We start from the raw sequence: 23,614 nt of genomic DNA, 5'->3' as shown, positions 1-23,614 counted from the left end.
GTTACGGGACCCTGGGGGAGGTAGATTCACCCCCTTGCCCCAGCATGGTCCAGACTGGCATTAGACCCTGTTCCTTCAACTCCAACCAAGGTGTGTTGACCTTCCCCGCCAAAGAGCGCCCTGCTTGCTTAAAGAGTGCACTGCTTTCCCAGAGATAAACCAACACCCCAACGCCAGCAGCTCAAACAGCCATTCTAATGGGGGCAGAGAATCCAGCAGGAAAGTGGTGACAGAATACTATGGAGTGTGACTCCCAAGGATGGAGTCACAGTCCATAGTATTTGGGGCCACACCCATGGGATCTATGATCCCAAAGATACCTGAGCATCTGTTTAAATGCAGCTTGACACAATTATCTATCATTTTCGGCTGGTCAAGGCAAAGTTGCAGTCACTTACTCTTGCCAAAGCGATCCCTTTCCCACTGGAAAAGCCAGGCAGAGAATGTGGGCTATTATCTCCAGACCAGACCAGGAAAGGCTGGCAGACAGGGGTGGAGGAAGGAAGGAAGGAGGGAGGGAGGGAAGGAAATGCTGGGTTGTAAGTGATTACCAGCAGACAATCTCCACTAGGTTTCCAAGCAGTTTGCCATTTGTCCTGTTCACCAGTGTGGGCATATTTGTGAGGCCAGCAGAGAACAGAGAAGGTTGTGCGAATCACCAGTACTGCACTGCAAGCCAAGCCTAAGCACCATCTCCAGGGCCCATGTGTCTGAGCACCAGCTTGATTTGACCACAGATCTTGCATAGCTTACCAAGTTTGCAGTGGATTCTGCTGTGTTAAACACAGTCGGAGTTTCACAGTCTGGATCTGGAAGAAGTGTGTAAACAGGAAAGTGAAACAGGCCAGTATTTCTCATTCTGACTTAAGTATGTAAGGACTGACTTACCCTGAATGTGTATATGGAAAATATCACCACTGTACTGACCTGAAGGGGTATAGAGATAATCCTCATGGTATTCCCCTAGGAAAGCAGAAGAGAAATGCATCATTAAAGAAACAAATTGGAATTACGCTTAGTGCAAAAAACCTTCAGGAAAAGATTACTACTGAAAGATCAAAACCTACTGCATACACGCTTTTATTCCTGCAGGAATGAAGTTGTCTATGCCCTTTAGATTTAAAGTCATGGCAAAGGGATTTATTACAAGCACCACTGGCAAATTAATATCTGATTAATCTATGAACAACTAGCTAAAGAAACAGATAGGCCAACAGCTTCAGGAGCCTCAAATCCATTGGAAAGATGCATTTTGCTGTGTACCCGAGTCAATGGAAGCCATCAGCAACGAGCTGACCTACTTGCACTGAAATTGGTTTACTGCCACCAAGTGTTACTATTTGGGTTACCATTTTAAGTCACTTGTATTTACAAAAAGCAGAATATGAAATCTTGTTATGTCAACAAGTGACTAGTGTGTAATTTAATGCGGGGGAAATAAACAGTCCATATCCCTGTATGAATACTACTAGGCACAGTTTTAACATGGGAATGACACTGCCCTATACTATGGGATGCTGTATGCGTCCCAGAGTAACATGTGGAACACATCTGGAAATGCTAAGAATTACTACCACATATGAACAGTTGTAGAGCAGGGTGGCTCCATTGGAGGACTGGGGTGTAGAGAGGAGACATGCTCATTTCCAGAAGGCCTCCCCTAAGAGGATGGGGAGGGGGGCAAAGGAGAGTTCTCAGAAGTAAATACTAAATTGGCTTCAACGAACCACTCTGTACATGCTCAGGGATTCATCCTAGGTGTTTGCACTTCTGGAAAATGTAAGGATCGTTTTGCAAGGAAGGTCTGTGGCTGGGAAGGTGCGGGGGGGAATGACAAGCAGCATTTTGGGATGTGCCCCCCCTTGCCTTTCTCCCTACCACCAACCACAATGAAGCTCCCCAAAGCTTCTCCGAAATAGAATTCACCCAGAGCTGAAAGAGGCCCTCCCTGCCTCCACAGTTCTCTTACCATTATCACTTGGCTCATCTGCTTCTTCTTCTGAGGAATTCAGCTCTTGCTTGCTGGGTGGGATGGGACTCGGGCCCCTCCTGGCTACCCAAAATCCTGCAGGGGTAGGGACCATCGGAGGATGGTTGCCCTGATTCTGGGGAACAAGATGGGATGTCTCATTATAATTGCAAATAGCTTATCTTAGGAAAGGCTTTCCCTATTCCAGTCTGTAGGGCGACAGAGAAACGGAACTTAAGCAATACTGTTAATTTATATTATTTTAACGAAGTTTTTATGTCTGTGAGCCGCCCCGAGGCTTCGGCGAATGGGGCAACATAGAAGTTTACTAAATAAATAAATAAATAAATAAATAAATACTTCCAAGTTCATGCAAAAGGTCATCCAGCAGAGAGACAGACAGATTAAGAGAAAAGCACCAGCAAAACCTTTTTCTTGCTTTTCATGCCACGTATACGAAAGCACAAAGTCATTTTCATTAAGAGAACACAGTAGAAGCAGAAACCTATCAAGCAATCAGCTATTTTTGACCAGTCCATTCAAAATTTAGAACTACAATATTTGTTGTAGCAGAAAGTGAATAGAAATATCACGGTCTGATTCCCTTTCTATTACTGCTCTTCCTTTTTTTTTTAATCAAAAAGGCCTGACAACACATATTTGATGAGTGTCAGTTTAACACCTTTTCCTCTTATTTGCACTGTAAACCATTCAAAACAGTTACACAGAATCACTGCTACACTGAACCATTTCAGTCTAGTGAAAACAATTTGGAGCCTAAATTCCTGCGCATCCAATTATGATTAATTTCTGCATTCAGCTTCTTCCCTATTGGGAAATTAATTGTGCTTGGTGGTACAGTTTTTGTTCTGAATGTAATGATGTTCTACACAGGTTGGGGCTGCATTAATTGTTGTATCTTAAGATACAAGAACAGACTCCTCGCTTGATGTGCTGATACAAACAGCGTCACAGGTTACAAGTTCATTTATTTCAGAAAGGGTGAAATGTGAGCACAGCAACGTTTTTCCTCCCTGGTGCAGCTTATCTGCATGGTCTATTTTGCCATTTCTCTCATTTAATTCTCTTCAGCTCAGTGACTTACGGGTAAAGCGGGGAAGGTTGTATCATCCCCTTCTTCAATTTCATAGAAAGTGATTGTTTCTTCCAAGCCGCGAGATTCTTCTCCATTCTCAGGGGAAAACCCGTACTGGCACTCCTTATTCACACACTGCATCTGTCTGCGGCTGCGGCTGTATGAACTTACGAAAGAATGGAGCAAGACGTTAAGAGCTGCCGCTTCTGAGACGCTGAATGAGTTTGCATGGCTGGGGAATGACAAGAAGCCAGGGGGGATGCTTCTTCCTGCCCTACAATGCTGGTGCAGCTTACCATGTTGTCTGAACCCAGTGAGTGTCATTTCTAAACGCCCGAGCAATGAACAAGCCATGGGTTGTGTATGATTTGGAAGCCTCTCCTGCTAACCACCTTGCTGGGTTCAGATGACCCAGAAACTCATGGACAGGGTAGGCTATTCTGGAGATGAAGCAGTGTGTGGGCGGAGCAGCATGGGGGGAGAAAATGGCCTCTCTTCCTCCCCCACCTACCCTTTCAGACAAACTCCTATCCCTGAAATACCCCATTTGTCAATTAATAGGTGCAATGCATTTGATATAGCTTTATTGTATTTGGTGATGACAACAGAGCAAGGTGCATTTGAACTGGGGTCAGCAAAACCATCTTTTGCTTTGATCCGAGACATGCAACAATCACGGTGCTAGAAACTGATGAAAGGTTGCCCCGGGCTTCTCAATCAAGTTGGAAGCTGACGTGATTTCAAGGATACAGAAAGAGAGTCCATGAAATGCCTGCCATATTCTCTAGAATTATGGAAACTGTGACTCCTGCTTAGCATGCAGAAAGTGCTAAGTTCAGTCCCAGAACTGGGCCTAATTTCATGCTATCCAGAGTCTGATTTCAAAAAACACTCTGCATAAGATCAGCTCAGGCATCTTCCAGGGCAGATGGCAGCCTGCTTCCCAGAACAGGAAGGAGGGCAGGAAGAGAAGGGTGAAAGGGACGGGGTGACCCACACACTGGTTCCCATGGTCCTGGCCATCCATGCTGCTGGCTTTAGTGCAACTCCTGATGATGTAACAATTACCCAAGGCAAATTAAAGGCGGCTGCCCACCCCCAAAGGAACTATTTTCCTAGGAGTGCTCCTTGTCAGAGCTGTGGCTAGATCAGCCTTCTCCAACCTTGTCCCTTCCAGACACGTTTAGACTGCAACACCCCTAATTCCTAGTCAGTGGCCCTGCTGCATGGAAATTCTGGGAGCTGTGGTCCTTTGAAGGCCACCAGGTCGGGGAAAGCTGGCTAGACGGACCAGTTGCCTGCCCAATATAAGGCAGATCCTTGCACATGCAGGCAAGCAACACAAGTGTTCTATTTCTCTTCATATCACCTTTCACTGGGGAAAGACTTAAGCGACTGAAGCCAGCAGTCTTCTGGTTCCTCCCAGAACACGATTCCCAGGATCTCTGGCCACCGACTAAGCCCAAAGGGGACTGCAGATCTGACTGTCCAGAGGCAACAGGAAGAGCTGCTTTCGACCAAGTGCAGATGCAATGCTGATTTACCTCATGGAAATATTTGCAGAAACTTACCGTGATCTATAGGAGAAGTTATCATAGCTCTGATAACACCTCTTCCCTGCAGCAGGGTAGAATGCTATCTCAGGGCCAACCATGTTGTTTCTGTTTATAAACCGGGCAGATCCCCTAAGTTACAAAAGAAAGTGAAGTGACTGCAAACCTAGCACTCTTCATCACCTCGTGAAGCTCTGCTCAGGTAGTTTTGGCCACCAGGACCAGAACGGTCTCCCACACCCTTGCACAGCTTAGCCCAAAGCCATAGCTTAGCACTGTGTGTGACAGCCAGGCTGAGTCATGGTCTGAATTCTTTCCCCTCCCTTTCCTTCTGGAATTACCATGGAGAGACTGGAAGCCCTGACCTGGATTCCCCAGAAACATCTACTGTCTGTTTTCCATCACTTCTAGAATGGGCAGAACTCCAGTTAATGTCTGGCTTGTTAAAACCGGCCAAGATAAAATTATGGCTACTGATCCTGCTGTTTCAATTCCATTGTTACAACTAACCCACGTTCCCTCCATATACACCCCGTTTGGACATCACTGCCATTAGTAGAATAAGGGAAATAGCCGGAGGAAAAGATGGTGCATGAACCAAGACTCAATCAGGTTCCTTCACATAACGCTAGACTATGGCTTCCCCTTATGACCAAACCAGGCCACAGAAATCTACTGCTGTCTCTGCAGATTTCAGAATCTGTCCTTCCATTGATTTGCTTGTCTTAAGAGGGAACTCTGAAAGCATGACCACAGCGTGCAGCAAAACCTCAGAAGCTGAGTTGAGTCCAGCACTACAGGGAACAGAGATCTAGAGCTTGCCAAAAGCTCTTCCAAAATAGGCTCCTATATGCAAATATGCTTCACTGGGGGTGCCTGAGGGGTCCTAAGGTCCATGGTCCTGAGCTTTTTATTAGGCTGACTCTGAGCAGCAGTGCCGAGAACACATGGTTCTGAACTACCTAGGCGGCCACAACCCAGGGAGGGCATTTGATAGCTGCAAGGCGCCTTACCTGGACAGCCCGTATCCCCTGCCGGGGCGCTGGGAATTCTGAGGGTGGTAATGCTCGTAAGGGCCCACGTGCCCTCCTCCTTGAGAGCAGTGAATGGGAGAGGATCGGCCTGACGGAACACCCTGCTGCAGCCGAGGCGGGAGGGCAGGCGGCCCTCTGCTGTAAGCCACGGTCATGTAGACTTCCTTTCCACGTACTTTCTTAAGCAGTTTCTTCCGTGCCTTTATATCCATATCTGGAAGGGCAATTCGGGAGATAGGGAAGCAGCTGAAGGGCAGATAGATATACACACGCACACACAGGTAGCAGAGAACTGGATCACTTCTACCAGAATGTTTGCGTATGTGTCACATCATCAGTGGCCCTGTGGGAAGGAAGATGGCGGAAGGCCGAGAGGGGCACATAGGAAACATCCGGACCTGTTCCAGTTGAGTTCTCACCTCCTGCTCAGAAGATGACAGAGGACTTTGGGAGGCCTGCTGCAGGTCTACCCAATTTTTTTCCATCTTCCCTTCCCATCCTTTCCCCTTTGTACATAAATTCCTTTCCAGGTTTCAAACCACTGGACAGGGACTGTCTTGTTTACTGGGAGATAATAAGCCACTCTGGGAGCCATTTTTACTGCAGTGTGGGATAAAAACACTTTAAGTGAAATGGACAGTGTGTCCTTTCCATTTCTTAAGCAGAGATTAAATGGTGAAGGCTCAAGGAAAGCCAGTATTTTACAAACAGAGACCCTGGAGAAAACTGATAACACAGTGTGCAAATAAGACTAGAGTGCTAAAGCTGCTGCTGAAGCAGTCTAAAAGTATTAACTATCTGGACCAGGAGAACAGGAAAATGGATTAGGCTGCCACCATTTAGCATGGAACTGAAAGGGCATCTTGCAATCCAAGTCAAGGCCTTTAGTTGCAGGATGTGGACAGCTGAAGCAGCAAGCTGGCCCCAAGAGACCTCCTCAGGGCATTTATAAGTGGACCTCCCACTTCCAAGGGAGCAGGGCTTCCGAAGAACAGTAAGGAATGCAAATTGCAGCACTACAGTCTTGGTACCCAATTTCTGCCTAGCCCCTAGATTTGCCGGATGGCCACAAAGAATCAGAGACTGGCAGGTGGCTGATCAGCAGTGAAATTGCTCAGATACGATCCCCTGCAGCAGCCCTGCATCGGTCCCTTGCCAGGAGAACCCCTTTGTTGACTTCTCTCCTCTCTCTGGCAAAGAGAAGGCCAAAAGATACTTTTCGAGCGATTCCCAAGGCTGACCCTTACTCAGGATACACTGAAGAACTGACTTCTCTTTCATGCTGTCTGGAGCAAGAATATCTGCATTCTGATTTAGATGAGGCTGATATACCTGAAGCATTGGCAAATTTCCACACTATTCTATTATTTGATTCATATCCCGCTTTTTTCTTTTTTAAAGTGTTCAGATTGGCTCACATTCCCCTCGTCCTGCTGCTTTCCATCCTTTCCTCATAACAACAACCCGGTGAGGCAGTCTGGGCTGAGAGTCTGTGACTGGCCCAACATCACCTCTTTGGCCCCATGGCTGAGCGGGGACTCGAACCCAGATCTCCTGAGTGCCAGTCTGGTGCTCTTAACCACTATACCACACTGGCTCTCTCTTTATATTACTTGGAAGTCCAGCCTGAAGCGGGGTACCTCTAATCCAAACCGAACAAATAAGCACACCAGGATTTCAAAGAGAGGCACTAAATTACGGCGAGTTTTCAAGATAATTTCTATTTTACAAGTTTCATTTGTATCTGACAGATCTATTATTGCTTTTTCACACTGTAGCTTGAGAGTCTGAGATCGCACCACTTTTAGAACAGCCAAAGTGAATTAACTAGAGCAAAATTAAGAGGAGAGAGGCTGCTCCAATGAAATAAAGGGAAAAATGGATGGATTTTTAACAGGCCACAGACGCAATGGGTAAAAGAGAGATTAGCAACCAAAGCTATGTTCCTCAAGGCCTCTTCTCCCGCCCACTCCCCATCTTTCTTAACTGATGTCTGCACCCATCTGCCCCGAAGTAGAACCAAAGAGCAAAACCAAGCTGTCTCCTCCCTGATCCCATAAACCTACCCTGGCCCTGGGCCAGCCCTCCTCACCCTGCTGTTCTCCAGAGGGTTTGGACTTCACCTCCCATTCACACACAGGCTGCATACAGAAAAAATGGAGGAGAATACCCAGCCCCAGGTACTTCAGAGGGTGATGTGTCAGACGCGTGGTACGTGGGCAGTATGCATAGTGGTTAGATGGAAAAGCAATCTGTTTGATCCATGGAGTGATAATTTGAGAAAAGCTTTCACATCTCTTGGGTGCAAGACTGGGAAGATGGAAATGCTTTTAGGAAGACACAAGAAGGCAAAAGGAGTACATCTCTCATTATTTCTCCATATATCCAATTTACGACCACATTCACAAAGATTTACTATAATAAATTATGGCGTCAGGATTTGCGGCATCAGACCCATGACTTGCCAACATCCTTTCAGCTTGGCTATGCCTTGGACACAGAACTCTTTTCAGTCAACTTTAAGGCTGCATTTTTTCTCTTATGCTGCTGCTGATTCCAGATCCGAACTAAATATATGGCAAGTTGTAACTGGGGGCGGAGGGTATGTGTTACCCTTCTTACAAACTCTCTCGGTATTTTAACTGGTTGTAATTCACGGTTTGTTATCTCTATGGCTTGTTTTATATCCGTTTCAGTTCATTCCTGCACAATGCTTTATCATTTACCCTAGCGAGGGCTGTCATGCAACATTAATACTTTTTTATTTTAGTTGAACTGATATGTGAACAAAAGGGTGCTATTTCAGTTTTGCTTGACTGACAGGAGAATAGTTCCACAGAAGAAACGTGCACTTGAGTTAAATGACGTGCGCACGTTGCCACAGCACAGCATTTGCTTCTTCAGCCGTGCCGCACGGGAGGACGTGTCTCTTTTAAGTGGCTGTTCTCACCTGCGCTACGTAGGGGAGTGCTTGTACTAAAAACAATGATGTCTTTAAAATCTTCCTCATTACTCATCCAAATGCCTGTAATCATTTAATCACACTGGTTGAGCACACAAGTCTATGCACAGCCTACATCTCTCAGCACGGATGGCTGGGAGTTGGAGGATTTTTTTTTTCTGTCTCACTGTTCATAGGACTGTCCTGCAGACACTGCAGTTATGATCCAATGGTTTCGTTTCTTAAACCCGCAGGATTTTCTATCCTACCCCAGGCCTTGGTTGATCGCAGAGGCAGGATGTGTTATGATCAGCTTCACTGCAAGAATCCTGAAGGACTGTTTTTGCTTTCTCCACCCACAACAAGCATAGCAAACCTTCGGTGCTGCTGGATATGGGAGATGAAAGCATTTCCATGAAGGTCTGGTGAAAATGGTTTTGTTGTGTTTTGCATTCTGTATTCCACTTTCTTTTAGCCATTCACCCAGTATTTCCCACTGATCCTTTGTTTAAAACCTTCAGTTGTATCCCATGCTTTATTTACAACTCTTATAAGAGTGATTTAATATTAGATTATATTGCTTCAGAACTGATATATTTCTCCCATCTTGGCTGCTTCGCTTTGTGCCCCTTCGTGGTCCCAACCATGGGTTAAGAACCAGGTTCTGCTTGGCCTTTCTTGACTGGATCTCAAGGTTTGCCTATTTACTGTCTCTAAAGCAGTGCAACAGACAGCTTTGCATCTGCACAGACCCACAGATGCCCCATTTGGTAGCAACAGTCTCTTAGTTCCTCTGGGTAAGGAGTGGGTAACCCTCCAGCTGCGGACTGCCTGCCCTGGCGTTAAGCAGCCACAGCAAAAGTGCCCATCATTGTCTGCTTGGCACCCACCTGCAATCTTCTGATAGTTTCCTCCTTTTCGACTGGGGACCACGTTCCATGCAGGGACTGGTGTCACTTGTGTCACCGGCTTCAAATTCATCAGTGGAACAACATGCCTGCCCAAGAAGGATGTCATTACAACCAAGCTCAACATTCCCTGGATGACACCATATTGGCAAGTGCTCCAGAGACTACCAAGAAAGCAAAATGATACTAACCATCAGAACGCAAACTGAGTTCGGTCATTACGGGCACTTAAATTAGTCATTTCCAAAAGGCTAATTTAATTGTTACAAAGACACTGGGCCCTGATGGGTTACACCTGAGAGCACTCCAAGAGTTGGCAGGCGTTCTCTCACGCCCACTGACCTCCATTTTTGAGGCCTTGTGGAGAGTTGGTGAAGTCCCAGAGGACTGGAGGGTGGCGTCAGTGGTCCCAATTTTCAAAAAGGGCAGAAGAAGCGACATGGGGAATTACAGACCAGGTGCATCAAACTTCCAGAAAAGCTGAATAAAATCTGTGCTAGGCTGCCCCAAGAACACTTCCGCAAGGTGTCAACAGAATGGTGTGTGGAAAGGTCTTGCTGCAACTCTTGTTCCATGCAGGTAACTTAAGAATTAGGTCACAACCATCAACAACCTTCACTAAGTGCTGACTGAATGGCAGGAAAAGACACTTCTGCGACCGGCAAATCCCAGTTTGTTTCCATCCACTTGAGCATTGCGCCCCAATAAACATTTGTGGCACCTTTAGAACACCGAGCATCTTGTGTACATCAAGTGGTATCCATGCCAATGAAATCGCTTCAATTCCAGGCTGTAACACAACGACTCATGCAAAAGCCAAAGGGGAGGCACATGCTTCTGCCAGGCACTGTACAACTACTCCCAGTCGAGGAATCCAAGGGCACTGGCATCTCCGACAAAAAGGAAAACCTTTGGCTCTCTGGGCAGGACTCCTGTTCCATCTAGCCTTGACTGGAGGGCAATTCCTAAGTTTCACACCACTCTTTGACACTTTTTGCCTTCTTAGCCTGTTCATCCCACGCGTTCTGACCAGCCACTCGATATCTATTTCACATGACAGCTGCTGATGAGTGGAGCTGAAATGCCTGGTGTTAAATGCAGTTGAAAACACTTCCTGTGCAACTTTACACATACCTTCCCAGGGCGCACCATCGGTGCATTGCAAGCGTGAATGCAGAAGAGCATTTTTGAAGGCTGTGGGCCTCAGCAATAGACTGATCAAAATGAGCTGGCTCAGAACATTTCATCTAGGGATCTGGAGAGGGAAACCTTTTGCCATCAATTTATTGGCCTTTAAGGAGGCCAGAAAAGAATGTCTCAGGTGTTCTTGCTGCAGGAGACTAGCTTCCTTCTGGAAGCTGAGCTTCTCTGTGGGAGAAATATCACAGCAAACACACCAAAGCTTCAGGTGACCAAGGGATATACCTTGGACAACATGGGCTTCTTGGACAACTTCTTTTCTTATGAAGGAGAACAATTTATTTTTGCTCAGCAAAGGATTATGAAGCTTTATTTCTCTTCAGCAAGTATTGCAGAGAGCAAAATTCTGGTGGCAAAGGCACAGAGGGGACCCAAATAGAGAGTGCTTGGAGCTGCAGTGAATTTGTCCTCCTGAACCATGCAGGTTGCATCTCTGCACGTCTGTCTCATGCAGGCTGGACCTGAGGGACCGGAGACAGCAGACACTTTCCCAGTGGAAGGCTGGGCACCAAGACAAGCTTACAGAAATGTGACCGTGGGAAGCAGCAGGTAGAGAACTGAATTAAGCTATGAAACAGTTCGTCATTACAGAAGCTTTGCTAGTTTCAAATCGGCTGTCTCTGCATTCGCTCTGCTGGAGAGAGGAGCATTAGCCACAATGCAGCCTATTGGAAGTAACGTTCCGCGCTCCCGCGCAGCCTTAGCCGCTAAAGGATTATCACCACCCTAATTTAGACGTAGCACAGACTAAACCCTAGTACTTATGCCTAATCCACTTCAGTCCCATTAGCACAGTTGCTGGCTGGTATCACAACATCAATGAATGAACATCAAATTAAAGGGAAAGAAAGACATACTTTTCTGCCAGCTCCTCAATGAAGACAGTTACCAAATTATCCTGTCCAACATCTTGAATGTGAGCATTGTAGTATTTACCCCCAGTCTCGAGGCGCACCTGGGGAAAAAGAGCCTAGTTAAACCAAAGATGTAATTGGGAGACACGTGAGAACCCAGCTTTCCGGACATTCGGCTGCCAAAATGTGATATTAGCCACATCCAATTCATAAACTGACATGTTAAAATCCTTAGATGTGTAACAAACCTGCCAATCAACTTCCACGTCTGCAAATCAAACCAGATTACTTTTCTTATTCTGTAGCTGCCTGTTCAGTCTACATTTGGGGAGGGGAAGAAAGGTCTTAATAACCTTTTATGAACTTTCTCAATGCTTTTTTCCTTTAATCTCTTCAACAGAAAGCACGATTCCTCTGCAAAGCAAGGCCCAAATTGTGCCTGGGAACTGCACTGCATGATGGTGTAACATTGTTTCCTGGATTTTTCAGAAAGAAAAACAGATGACTGCAACTTTTGCTCCCATAGAACTCCTAGAAACAATGTGACACAACCTCCTAGCATCCTTTTGAGGGACAACCCAGGCCTATTTCGGCCATTCCAAAAGGCGGAAAGGACCTCTACTTACTGCCCTCTTCAGACATACTTTTACCTTTAAAAAGGACCGGAAGATCCTCAGACCACACTGCGATCACTTCAAGTCTATTCTTCCAAAACCTCTTAACCAAGAACTTCCTTCCACACTTTAAAATACCAGATTCGTCACTCAGTGACTCCATTATGAGATTAAAGGGTCAGTTTTTCCATGATTCCTCCCAACCACATCCCAGTAAAGTGGATCCAACATGGGAGCTGCCGTCAACCATGGCAGACCACTGCCGCACCTGGGCCAGCATTGCTAGCACTGGCTGGCAGCAGCTCTCCAGGTGCCGTGGCAGGTTTCTTTCTGAGCTCTACCTAAAGGGACTGGGGGCTAGTTTGGTGGAATAGAGAGATCATGCTCCCACATTCAGTTTAGACGCACAATGCAGGGATGGGCTATGCAATTCTCTCCTAGGCGAAATTCAAGAACCTTTCATTCTCAAGGATTTTTCTGTTCTGAATACTAAACTGAGTGTCAGCCAGCCAGAACACAGAAAAAGGGAGGCTGTGAAAATACGCAGGTGGCTAGAAACAGTAAGCTGCATAGTAAAACAAAACTGATCACCTTAACAGGATACACCATTATGGGCCCAAAAAAACTGCAAAACCCTTCAAGTCTCTGAGGTAACACAAGACAGAGAACTCAGAAAATGCTCAATATAGTGTTCGTTTGGGGAGCCAAACCATTATTAGTTGCATTTTCATACTTAGAAATGTGCCTTTGCCTTTAACCTTATGCTTTAGCTGCAACATATGTAATAAAAGTTGCTTTTAACAAGCTACCTTTTACTAAACAAGCATACAGGACTAACCTGGCACTTGTCTCCTAAATAGTACTGTCTTCCAGCAAACACCAAATAATCCATTTTTTGGAGTTCTACAAAAGGAGATCAACAAAGAAAACCTAAGGCAGGTATCATGTTCTCATTTTCTATAAAGTTCTATGATCTCTCACTAGCATGTTTTCTTTTTCCATGCTATTGATGGTAACAGTTTGCTTCTGTAATTTGTTGCACTGCTGAAGGGGATACGTTCAACTGCTAATCTGATTCTAACAAGAGTTCTAATATAAATATGGCGATAATCTATAATTTCATATATAAAGCCTTCAGGAGGAAACGGCTTTGCCTGAAATCCAACAAGGAACAAGATAATAGCCTCAGAATCAGAAACTGCCTTATATTGGCTGAGTTCACACATCAACCACTTATGTCTTGGCTTGAACCCTGGGTTGTTGTGATGTGTGAACCCAGAGGCCTGTTTAATCAGTTGTTGGTTGGTTTAATTGGTTGTTGGGTTCTCAACTGTGGTTGTTTAAACCATGGTCTGCAAAGTGTGAATCCAGAACTGTGGGCTGCCATTCATTGTGTCAGCAGGCCGCAGAGGCAGGGGTGGCGAGTGAACAAATCAAAGAACTCAGGCAAACTGCGGTTGAGCACTACACAGCTGGAAAGTCATTTGGGAGACTGGGCAAATCAGATGGAAAACACAGATTACTGTTTTTTCAATCATCAGACAAAACACAGGCAGGGCCACAAAAAAGGGGGGGGCTACTACTGTGTGCAAAGCAGGTCACAGAGCAAGACCTTTGTTAAAGGTTCTCCAAGGCCTCAGATCCTTTATGTGGCGGTATCAACAACAGAACCAGACGGAGGCGTCCTCCTCAATCCACTTGGTGTCTGAATGAAGGCAGTCAAAACTTATTCTAGGCCGGCTCAGAGGTGTCCAGTGCAGGCAAAGCGCAGCTAAAACACCTTTCGCATGCATGAAGATTGGCTGAGACTCCCGTCAAGTATGAGGAAGGAGATCACCTCCAAGGGGTGCAGTAATTATGTTGCTTGTGAAGCCCAGTTTCTTTCAAATGATAAGCCTCCCTCGGGGCACTGTGTTCTGCCTCCTTCGCCATGCAGCCCGATTGCTTCGCCAAATCGCAGGAAGCATGCAACATGACAATTCTGCAACTCTGCATGCGCACCTGGGAACCCAGGCCTTACAGGCTGGTGTTAAAATATTCACATGCAGCATTTGCATGTTAAATGTTCACTGCACTTACCACAGCAACCGTAACACGTGGAGTTGCCCTAACAGGCGAATGGCCCTGACAGTTTGCTTAGGGTACCTTTTCTGCTGTCCAGCCAAACGTCAAACTCTATGTTCCGGTATATCTCGGGGTCCAGCGCTTTCAATACTTTATAAGGAAAGGGCATCTTTGGATTCTCTGGAGGCTGCAAAGTTAAAACGGGACAAATTCAAACTTCATCCAGCAGCTTTGCTGTGCTTTTGTCCTTGATGAGAGGAAAATATGGAAACCTACAACTTCAGCTTTCCTCCACCTGGCCCTCTCCAGATGTGGGTTGGACTGTAACCACCATCCTCCTCAGTCCACTTGGCCAAGGATCATGCTTGCAGAGAATGACTGGAGCTGGGGAAGGCTGAGTGAGACTTTGATCCATTTGAAATTCCAATAGGACCGCATACAGTTTACACTGAGTGTGAAAGCAATGAGGTGGATAGCAAGGATATTATAACCTGCCAGGAAAAGCTAACCACTGGCAATTCATTTATGGGACTTAACAGGACTAAGATAAAAGACTGGAGAGAGGTTACATGGCTTTAGGATAGATGCCAACCTTATTATATGGATACAATCAAGGAAACCCAGTCCCTCGTCTCCAGTCTGTATCTATTGCAATGACTTCCAATCATCCATCACACAAAAAAGCAGGCACAAGATTGCAAGGTGTGCAGCACAACACCCGTTCCCCTCCAAACCTCCAAGCTATTAAAAATAGCTTGACATGAGGAAAATGGTCACCCAGGTCAGGGCAGAACGGGTATTGTGATGTGACACACATGCACACAAAGCTGGAGTGAGTTGCAGAGGAGGATGTTGCTTTATTAAAGACCAGGAGGAGCACAAGAGAAGTGCACAGCACAAGAGGGAAGCTGAAATCAAGGGAGGTGCTGCAGCCATTGATAGGTTGTGCACGGTTTTCAGGCACTCTGCTTTGGAAGCGGGCGGTGCTTTTTCCAGGCGCCTACGTTTGCCAGCCCCAAGGCAGAACTTGGAATGGGACGTGCTGAAGCGGCATCAGGAAGGGTCCAGACTGAGGGGTAGTGGGGAGAAGGGAAGGCAGGAAAGAAAGAGGTCTTCCATTTCCCAGATGTGAAATGCTCCGCACTGCTCGATCCCATTGTCTTAAGGTATCAAACCTTTCCCTCATCGGTGCCTTGCTTGCATTTTTCCTCTGGTGGGCTGGCTGACTCATAGCTGTCCCAGTCCTCCATCCTAAACAATCAAATACAGACAGGATTGGAAATATCATCATCGCTGTCCAGTGCTGAAAAACAAGTGTTTCAGAGGCTCTGCCATGCTTAGCGCCATGGTGCCATCACATGGTCAAATCGAGAATAACAAGAGACCGTCTCCTAATCATAACAATGTTGTAACTTGGCAAAGGCAATGATGGCAGCCATCCCTCTGCTTGCGTACATCCTGCGTACAATTGTGCTACTTGCCTTGAGAATCATCAACAAACATGCCCAGGTCATTGCAAACAAAACCCATTCCAGAACTCTGTATATCAACACATCTGAGATTTGCTGGTCATAAGTCATGTTCACCTGAAGACCAGCCATACCAAACCAAAGGATTTATTGGTTATTTATGCATTCATTAATGGATGCACGGTGATTTTGTTCAGGCTTTCAAAGCATACCTCTTTTCCGGAGAATTTCTGGATGCTCGGTCTGAAATGCAGTCAAAATTGGCATCCTCACTGCCAACAGATGCACTGTTTCTGTTTTTCTTAGCCCCACTTCGAAACAGCTCAATGGCTGTCCTCAGTTCTTCTTCATCCACACGGAAGACATTCTTGTACAGGATTTCATATAAGACAGCTAGGCAAAAAACAAATTTAGACCTCCTAAGGCCCATGACAAGCTTCTTGAAAAGGCTGTATTTTAAACATGAAATTAAGTGGCTGACTATTTAAGACAAGGCAATGGACAAGAAGTGCTTCATTTACCCTGGCAAATTGCAATGTTTGCTTGAAATTCTTTGGTATACACAGAATCATAGTGACCATTGTTGGAACAACATAGCAGAATCTGAAAAACAAGTAACTGGGTTAAAATATGTCTGGAACCCTTTATTTGACCTTTTGTCTCGTCTCACAAATCACACACACAGTCACGAGTGTCTCCCCGGTTGCTTTCTACATGCATAACAAACAACATCTACCTCTTATTCACACATCCGGAAACTATTATTACACTGCATTTAGACCCCACCTTTCTTCCTCTTGCAAGGAACCCAGGGCACCCCACAAAGTTTTCCTCCTCGCCATTTTATCCTCACAACAACAGCCCTGTGAGGTAGGTTAGGGTGAGAGGCAATGACTGGCCCAAAGTCAGCCAGTGGGTTTTATGGCTGAGTGGGGACTGGAGCCTCGATCTCAGCCCAGTACTTTTAACCAGCACACCACACTGGCTGTTAAATGCACGGGGGGGGGGGGGGGATGGACTTGCTAGGCCCTACTACCATTTCAATTTCAGCTCAATCCAGTTTGGATGCAACACATGGCACTCAGATGCCTTTTGGGCACTATTTGCACTCTTTGTGTAAATGTATTAAAATTTCCTTAGCTTTAAAAAATGCACAACTAATCTCGGAGACAGAAATTTGCAAGCTGGCAGCACTCACCAGCACAGGACTGGGAAACTGGAATCTGGGGTGGAGGGTGCATCTGGGGAGCATCGTGGAAAAGCATCTCATTTGCCCTCCCTACTGGAGTCTTTACAGATTCCTAGTCAACACCAGCTGGCAGAGGTTCCCCAGGGTTTCACCAGGCAGGAGTTTTCCCGGTCCCAGCAGGAGATGCTGGGATTCAGCCTGAGTCCTTCTACATGCAAAGATTGCCTTCCACCACTAAGTTACAGCCCCCTCCTGTTCTCCATTCGTAGGCTCATGCAACCTGCCTCCATTTCAGGGGACGGGGTGCCACATCCTACAGGAAATGGAGGCCCTGTCTGAGCTGTTCATTTCCTGGACAGAGACCTCATAGAAGGCATGAGGTCACCCATGCCTTCCACATCCCCACTCCAAGCCTTCCCTCACCAAAAAAAGGCTAAAGAGCAAATAACCACAGACAAACTATGGAGTAGTTTCTTTGGTCACACGCACACTGCCGTGACACGATGGCCAACAGACTGGCAGGAGAAACACAGTTATTAACACTTTCATTTCACTTAGCGCACAGTTCCGATTCACCCTGGCCGCCTTACCTTATCTTCAAAGCCGTTCTCTGTAGCATAGGAAGGTGGCTTTCCAGGTTGCCGATAAAGAATGAAGTCTCGGCTGGAGGATCAAGAATTAAGCAAGTAAAACACTTGAAAATACATTTAGCTCCTGTTTCTAGGAAGCATTACTTGGTAAAATGCATGCTTCATTAGTCTACATGGATTGTGGCCAAAAGGGAATTTCCATCTCGGGTTCCCCGTTACACAGCCATGTCCCAGTGTCATCAACTCACTAGTTTCCCAGTTCCCTACTCCCTATAATTAGGTATCACAGTCAAAAGAAATCCAAAATGTGATAACATTCTTGTAGAAATGAGAGGGACCTTTAAAGGATGACATTTCAACCACAGGTCCAAGCTGAGCACCATCTCTTAACCCATCCTTAGAAGACTTTCCAGATAAGGGCACTATCTGATGTAGTACATCAGCTCTTTTGCTTCACATCAGCCAGCCTCCCCCTAGTCTGTGCCCACTGGGATGGCAAACTGTCTTAAAAGCAGCAGTCAAGAAAAACTGAACACACCTGCCTATCTCTCCCCGCTTTCCCATCTCCTACCTACTTAATGTCTTGCCAAGGTATTCTGAGCCCATCCCGACCTTTTGGCAAGTTGGCAAATGCACTTGTGACATTCTTCTAGCTCAAGGGGCTAATGCCCCTTTCAAGTTGAAAGGAGGAAGGCTTCTCTCTACCATCGGCCACACTGTGCTGTTTTCCGTCTGCTAGAGGGACAAGAGCAAAGGCCCAGCAGCTCCCAAACTCTGATCTCCTTTTGGTGTCAGAGCAATGCTTCGAGTGAGAAAAGAGTGACCGGAGAAGAAGATACCGATCCATCTACCACCTTTCAAAGTCTAGATCTTTAATTTTTGAAGGCACTGAGAAGCATTTTGCTCTCTGCAGCACCTACCCAATAAATCCATTTTAATTAGAAGCGGTGACTTTCCTTAGCAGGTGGAGGCTGCCAACTCAAAGATATCAACAGAAATTACAGTGTGCTTCAAACTGCATTTTAAGGTTCACACAGACACACACACACACGCCGTACTTCTGTTCCCCTTCTGGGATGGTTTAGATAAGGACCTTGGTAATTCAAGAAATGGGTTTCACTTGAATGTCACTTTTGAAACCCCCTCCTCTCCCATATATGGCCATTATGACCCTGCAAAATGCCTAGCTCCCACCCTGTTGTTTTCTTTTTGGAAAGAAATGCAAGCGAAAAAACCCACTGCCCGCCCTCGACACCAGCAAGGACTGGAAGTGCCTTGCAATCCTCTTCTCTCTTAAAAACCCACCAATTCCCAGAAGCAGCCTTTTGCTCTCCACGGGAGGGGGAGGCAAGGAACAGTGACAGATTTAGCAAGCGGCAGCATTGAGCAGGAAAGCGGGAGAGGGTGCAAAGACCATCCTGCCACGCTCACAGAAGTGCTTTGAGATGGAAGGAGTTGTAGTTCTCCAGTTCGGCTTTCAAACCTGCTCTGATTAAAGCAACTGGCTTAAACGTTACTGCAGCCTTGTCACCGTAGCTGAGGATAACAGCGCTTGCAGTCCAGCACCTCATGGTATCCCAGCCAGATTTGCTGCGTGCAGCTTAACCGCCGCCTTTCAACACTACATCTGCTTCATATGTATGTTAGGACTGTAAATAAAGGGAACTTTGATGGACAGACAGTAAATGTTTGAGAATATTGGCTTTAGCAGGTCTGTCACCTGCACCAACTCCTAATATTCAGAACCGCTCAGGAGCTGATGGAAGGGATACTTACTTGTAGATCAGTGAAAGGACATTGATTTCTAGTTGTCCAGCACTTTCCTGTGGGTACAAAAGAGAAGTCAAATGAGCACTCTGAAGAACTCTGCACCAACACAGTGGAAACAGAAGTTCTCCATCTCATCTCTAGCAGAATGTGTCACCCATTTGGCTGACTGAAGCGCTCATTAGGAAAGTCAGCCTTCAAAGTGTCTCAAGTTCTCCACTCCTTACTATCTGTATTTCTATCCTGCCTTCTTCCGATAAAACCGAGCTCAAGATGGCTTACGTATCATTCAAATCGCAACCACAAAACAATCATAAAACAGCATCTTTAAAATGATCTGCAACAGCAACTAGAAAAGTTTAAGTTGTGATACTCCCAAGCAATCTTTCAGAATGAGGTCTCCACTGCTTTTCTTCTTAAGGATCAGTGTCCTCTTGGCATCGAGTGAGGGAGGGTGACTACGAAGGGGAGCTTCTTAACAAGAAAGATCTTTCATGTATTCTGTGCCAATAGGCAAGCGACTATTGGCTTCAGTACGGAAGCAAGAGGGTTGCAAGAATGCCAATATTTAGGCTAGGCTAGAGAGCCACCTGTTTGATTGTAGACTGGAAGCCCTCTTTCAAAAACTATTGCTATGGTGTCTATATTTCCTGGCAAAAATGCTACACAATGAACTAATAAGTGAAAGAAACCAGTCTGGTGGGAAACCATCAGTTGCTAAAGGAAAATCTAACTGGGTGGACGGCCCCCTTTGCTAGGCTTGTCTAAGGATATCATGCATTCATCTTTCTGCTCAGGGCTGGCACCTCAATGAAGTAGCAGAAGGGAAACATTGTAAGGCTTACCTTGGGGTCCCCAAGACGTTCCAGATATTTTTCGAAGGATCCTTCCACATACTTAACCAAAGAGAGAGAAAATGCATTGAACTGAACCACTCTTGCCAACATCCCCAATTCAGAGTTAAACCTTGCACTCACTGAGCTGTGGAAATCCCCATTCAATTACCTTTTAAATGTTCAGTGAATATGCAGACTATACATCTGAAAATTATGCATTGTAAATCGACCACAGAACTCTATTTTTAAGTTCCCAAGGAAGAATTTCCAACAGAATGAAAATGGCTGTTACTGGGATGCTTAAAAATATAATGACTAAACGTGCATTTTTGGTGGAGATAAGATTCAAAGGGGGGACCTCCTGGTTAGTCACCCAGTAGGGACGGGACGTTTTCACACACGAGCAAACAGTATTTTGTTGCTACACGCCTAAAGTGAAAAGAATCTTGGAGGCTTAGGACAGGAACAATTCCAGAGGCGAAACCTCCCACACAGAGAGGGATTGGTGGGAGATTTAATTAATTAATTAAACCAATTAAAGTAATAAGGAATTTGTTTAACTCCTCATTAATGAGGCCATAAAAATAAGGTGCCTTATTCTTCCAGAACAAAAGAAAATTAAAAGCACGTATAGGATTGATCACAAGCAGTCCAGGGTCTCTTTATAGCAATGGGCTCAAGTTACAGGACAGCTGACTGGCTCAATATCAGGAAGAACTTCCTGGCTGTTAGAGCAGCATGACAATGGGACCGAAGACCTCGGGAAGTGGTGGGCTCTCCCACACAGGAGGCCTTCAAGATGCAACTGGACAGCCATCTGAGAAGGATGGTTTAACTGGGAGTCCTGTACTGAGCAGGGGGTTGGACCCAATGGCCTTCCTGGGCCCTTCCAAATCTGATATTCTATGTTTCTCTGCTCTACAAAGTTGGGATGAGAAACACACGAATTTTAACTCACACACACCCAGCACATCATCTTAAGCCAGGTTTGCAAACACAGCTTTAAATGCACCTCCCTGGTTTTAAAATGTATCTCCCAGGGAGAAAGAACATGACACATTAACTGTTCTGCCCTCTTCAACATTAGACAAAATACGTATACAGATTAGCTGCATGCGTATATATACATCTATCTATATGTAAACACATTGTTTTGAAAATACACATATTTACAATGTTTATGCATCATAAACAAACCTACTCACAGACTCAAAATTGTGCTGGTTTTTTCTCAGGAATGAAACACAAGCATTTCTGACGGCCATATGATGTATTTGACAAGCATAAATCTGAAGGAAAAAACTCTTAAAATTAGGAACTTTAAGGCAGCACTGAATGCACAATTGCTCGGAATCGATCCCAGACACCCAGCCTGGGTTAAAGGTCTAAGTCTTATGGGTGGCGATGCTCAAGTAGCTTGAAAAGCAATAGCTTACTCTCAAGTAGCTGTATAGGGGTCTTAAGTTTCATCTCCTCTCAACAGCTGTAGCTTCTGGGGCGATTTATAAGCCTGAGGCTACAAAAATGCAGAATCCTACAAACCTTTGTTCTGGTTGCAATGATCAGTAAGCATAACTAATTTATGCTCTCTTTTCTCAGGAGGCTATGCAAACTGACAAAAGCTGCATGACAATAGCAGGCCCATTGACTTCTTCTGTAAAACAATGATTTGGCCTTAAAATTTTTTTGAAAATCATAGCACTGCTTCCTTTCAATGGGTTTTTGTTCTGTACGGTGGAGGTTTAAGCTTAGAATCTCAGCTTTAACGTGAGACAGAGATTATCTGAATTAAAACTTACTTTGTGCTTTTCTCAGTGCTTTTGTTTCGAGTCACAAACTTAGCATGCCCAGCTTTTCTTATGCAGCTTCTGTTGTGACTTTGGTGCCCTAAGCATTTTTTTTTTATTTAAAGGACTGTAAAAATAGGAAGCTGAAATCTGGGACATTTCAGACCAAGGCACTTACAAATTACAATTAGAATTACAAATCAGTAGAACTCTTCATGTGTAAATTACAGTACAGAATGTGCCCCCAAGATACTAAAATCACCCTGCAATGTGGGAGGGTTTTCATATGCTGATCCATGCCTCATGGTTCCTTCATGCTTTTTAAAAATGCACACCTGCTGAAAAACTCACAATCAGTAGTAGGGCAAACTAGAATCATTGTGTGTAGTGGGTGAGGAGGGGACATTGTGTCTCTCCTGATACTGCTGGACTCCAATACCCATCCACTCCAGCCTGTATGGCATATGGTCAAGGAAGATGGGAGCCAAGCACCACAACTGCCAAACAGCTGGTGAAATGCAGCCATTAAAAGACTTTGGGTCTCAGTCTGAAAGGAAATCTCACCTTTTTCCTTAGAGAAACTTTTTAAACATGGAAAACCGTCTATGAAGCTATTCAAGAAACAGGTGAGAACATGAGAGGCAATCCTACTGAGTCAGTCAACGGTCCATGTAATTCACTCTTGTGCTCACACAGCAGCTAACCAGCTCTCTAAGGAACCCCACAAGCGGTGTGGTAAAGACATCACTCAGCTCAGTGCTGAGGGCTCCCACTAAGACCTCTCTTCGCCCCCCCACCAGGTCCTCTCTGCAATAGGGAGGCAACTCTGAGCCACCTTACAGGACTTGTGCAAGACGACTTCCAAGAAGGCCACCCCAGCAGCCCACTCTACAGTCACTACAAAAGCTGTATGCCTCTCCATGAACTCCATTTCCTTCCACTCCCTTCGGTCTCCTCTGGGTCCTTTTCTAACTGTAAGCTCCTCGGGGCAGGGGCTGCCTCTGTATTCTCCGTAAAGCCAAGCAACAGAAGATGGTAACAAGCATTATACATGTGTGCGCGCGTGCATCAACACATGCATGCATTTATTACAAAAACTGCAGTGCACCTTTTGGATGCGAATGGGGACTTGGGCTGCCCCATTTACATTGCAGCATCCAATACCGTTTGATTATTAGTCTGCCTTAGGAAGTGTTTCACATTGTTATACTTTCTGAAAAACAAACACCTTCTTTAGCATGTTTTCCGGGAGGAGGTGTTGATCACGTTTGCAAGGCAGCCTTTGCAACTAAACGCAAACACTCAGCAACGGCCACCAGCGCGCAGAGGGCAGATCGACTCGCCCCCGTTTCCCGGGGACGCGCTCCGGCCAGGCAGGGGGCGACCCGCCGCGCCGCTTCTGCCCAGCCCGGCGTGGCTCCCGGCCGAGCCGACGGCCGCCCCGCCGCCCGGCTTTGCTCGGGAGTCCCGCGCGGCCGGGAAGGGGCGAGGCGTCCCCGGCGCGCCTCCGTTTTACCTGCTCGGAAATGGCCCGAAAGAGGCAGGTGGCGTCCTTGGCCGTGAGCTTGCGGTAGAGGCCCAGGCTGCCCAGGTACTCGTCCATGGTCACCTCGCTGACGGACTTCTGGCCGAAGTACTTCTTCCACCCCCGCTGCATGGCTGGGGGCGGCGGGGGCCGGGGCGCGGGCGTGCGCGGGGCGCAAGAGGGGAACCCGAGGCGGGCGGGCGCGCAAGAGGGGAACC

General features: G+C 46.0%; 1 protein-coding gene across 1 annotated transcript in view; it reads right to left on the bottom strand.

Annotated features, from left to right (window-relative positions):
* The window catches only part of LOC123021925 (putative bifunctional UDP-N-acetylglucosamine transferase and deubiquitinase ALG13), a 32,042-nt gene extending 8,514 nt beyond the window's left edge, over positions 1-23,528 (bottom strand). The window contains exons 1-17 of the mRNA XM_044427182.1: positions 23,388-23,528; positions 20,094-20,144; positions 19,258-19,304; positions 17,482-17,554; positions 14,315-14,420; positions 13,008-13,072; positions 11,559-11,656; positions 9,484-9,590; positions 7,198-7,218; positions 5,802-5,866; positions 5,753-5,756; positions 5,632-5,704; positions 4,637-4,750; positions 3,075-3,231; positions 1,970-2,105; positions 889-963; positions 754-809 (exon numbers count right to left, since the gene is read on the bottom strand). Coding sequence (XP_044283117.1) covers positions 754-809; positions 889-963; positions 1,970-2,105; positions 3,075-3,231; positions 4,637-4,750; positions 5,632-5,704; positions 5,753-5,756; positions 5,802-5,866; positions 7,198-7,218; positions 9,484-9,590; positions 11,559-11,656; positions 13,008-13,072; positions 14,315-14,420; positions 17,482-17,554; positions 19,258-19,304; positions 20,094-20,144; positions 23,388-23,528 — 1,389 coding nt within the window. The remainder of the gene's footprint in view (positions 1-753; positions 810-888; positions 964-1,969; positions 2,106-3,074; positions 3,232-4,636; positions 4,751-5,631; positions 5,705-5,752; positions 5,757-5,801; positions 5,867-7,197; positions 7,219-9,483; positions 9,591-11,558; positions 11,657-13,007; positions 13,073-14,314; positions 14,421-17,481; positions 17,555-19,257; positions 19,305-20,093; positions 20,145-23,387) is intronic.
* Between the last annotated feature and the right edge of the window lie 86 nt (positions 23,529-23,614).

Source organism: Varanus komodoensis, unplaced genomic scaffold, assembly GCF_004798865.1.
Source record: "Varanus komodoensis strain SLA01 unplaced genomic scaffold, ASM479886v1 scaffold18_3, whole genome shotgun sequence".
Taxonomy (NCBI): domain Eukaryota; kingdom Metazoa; phylum Chordata; class Lepidosauria; order Squamata; family Varanidae; genus Varanus; species Varanus komodoensis.
Note: the sequence above shows the minus strand (reverse complement) of the source record. Positions and strands in the feature narration are given on the sequence as shown.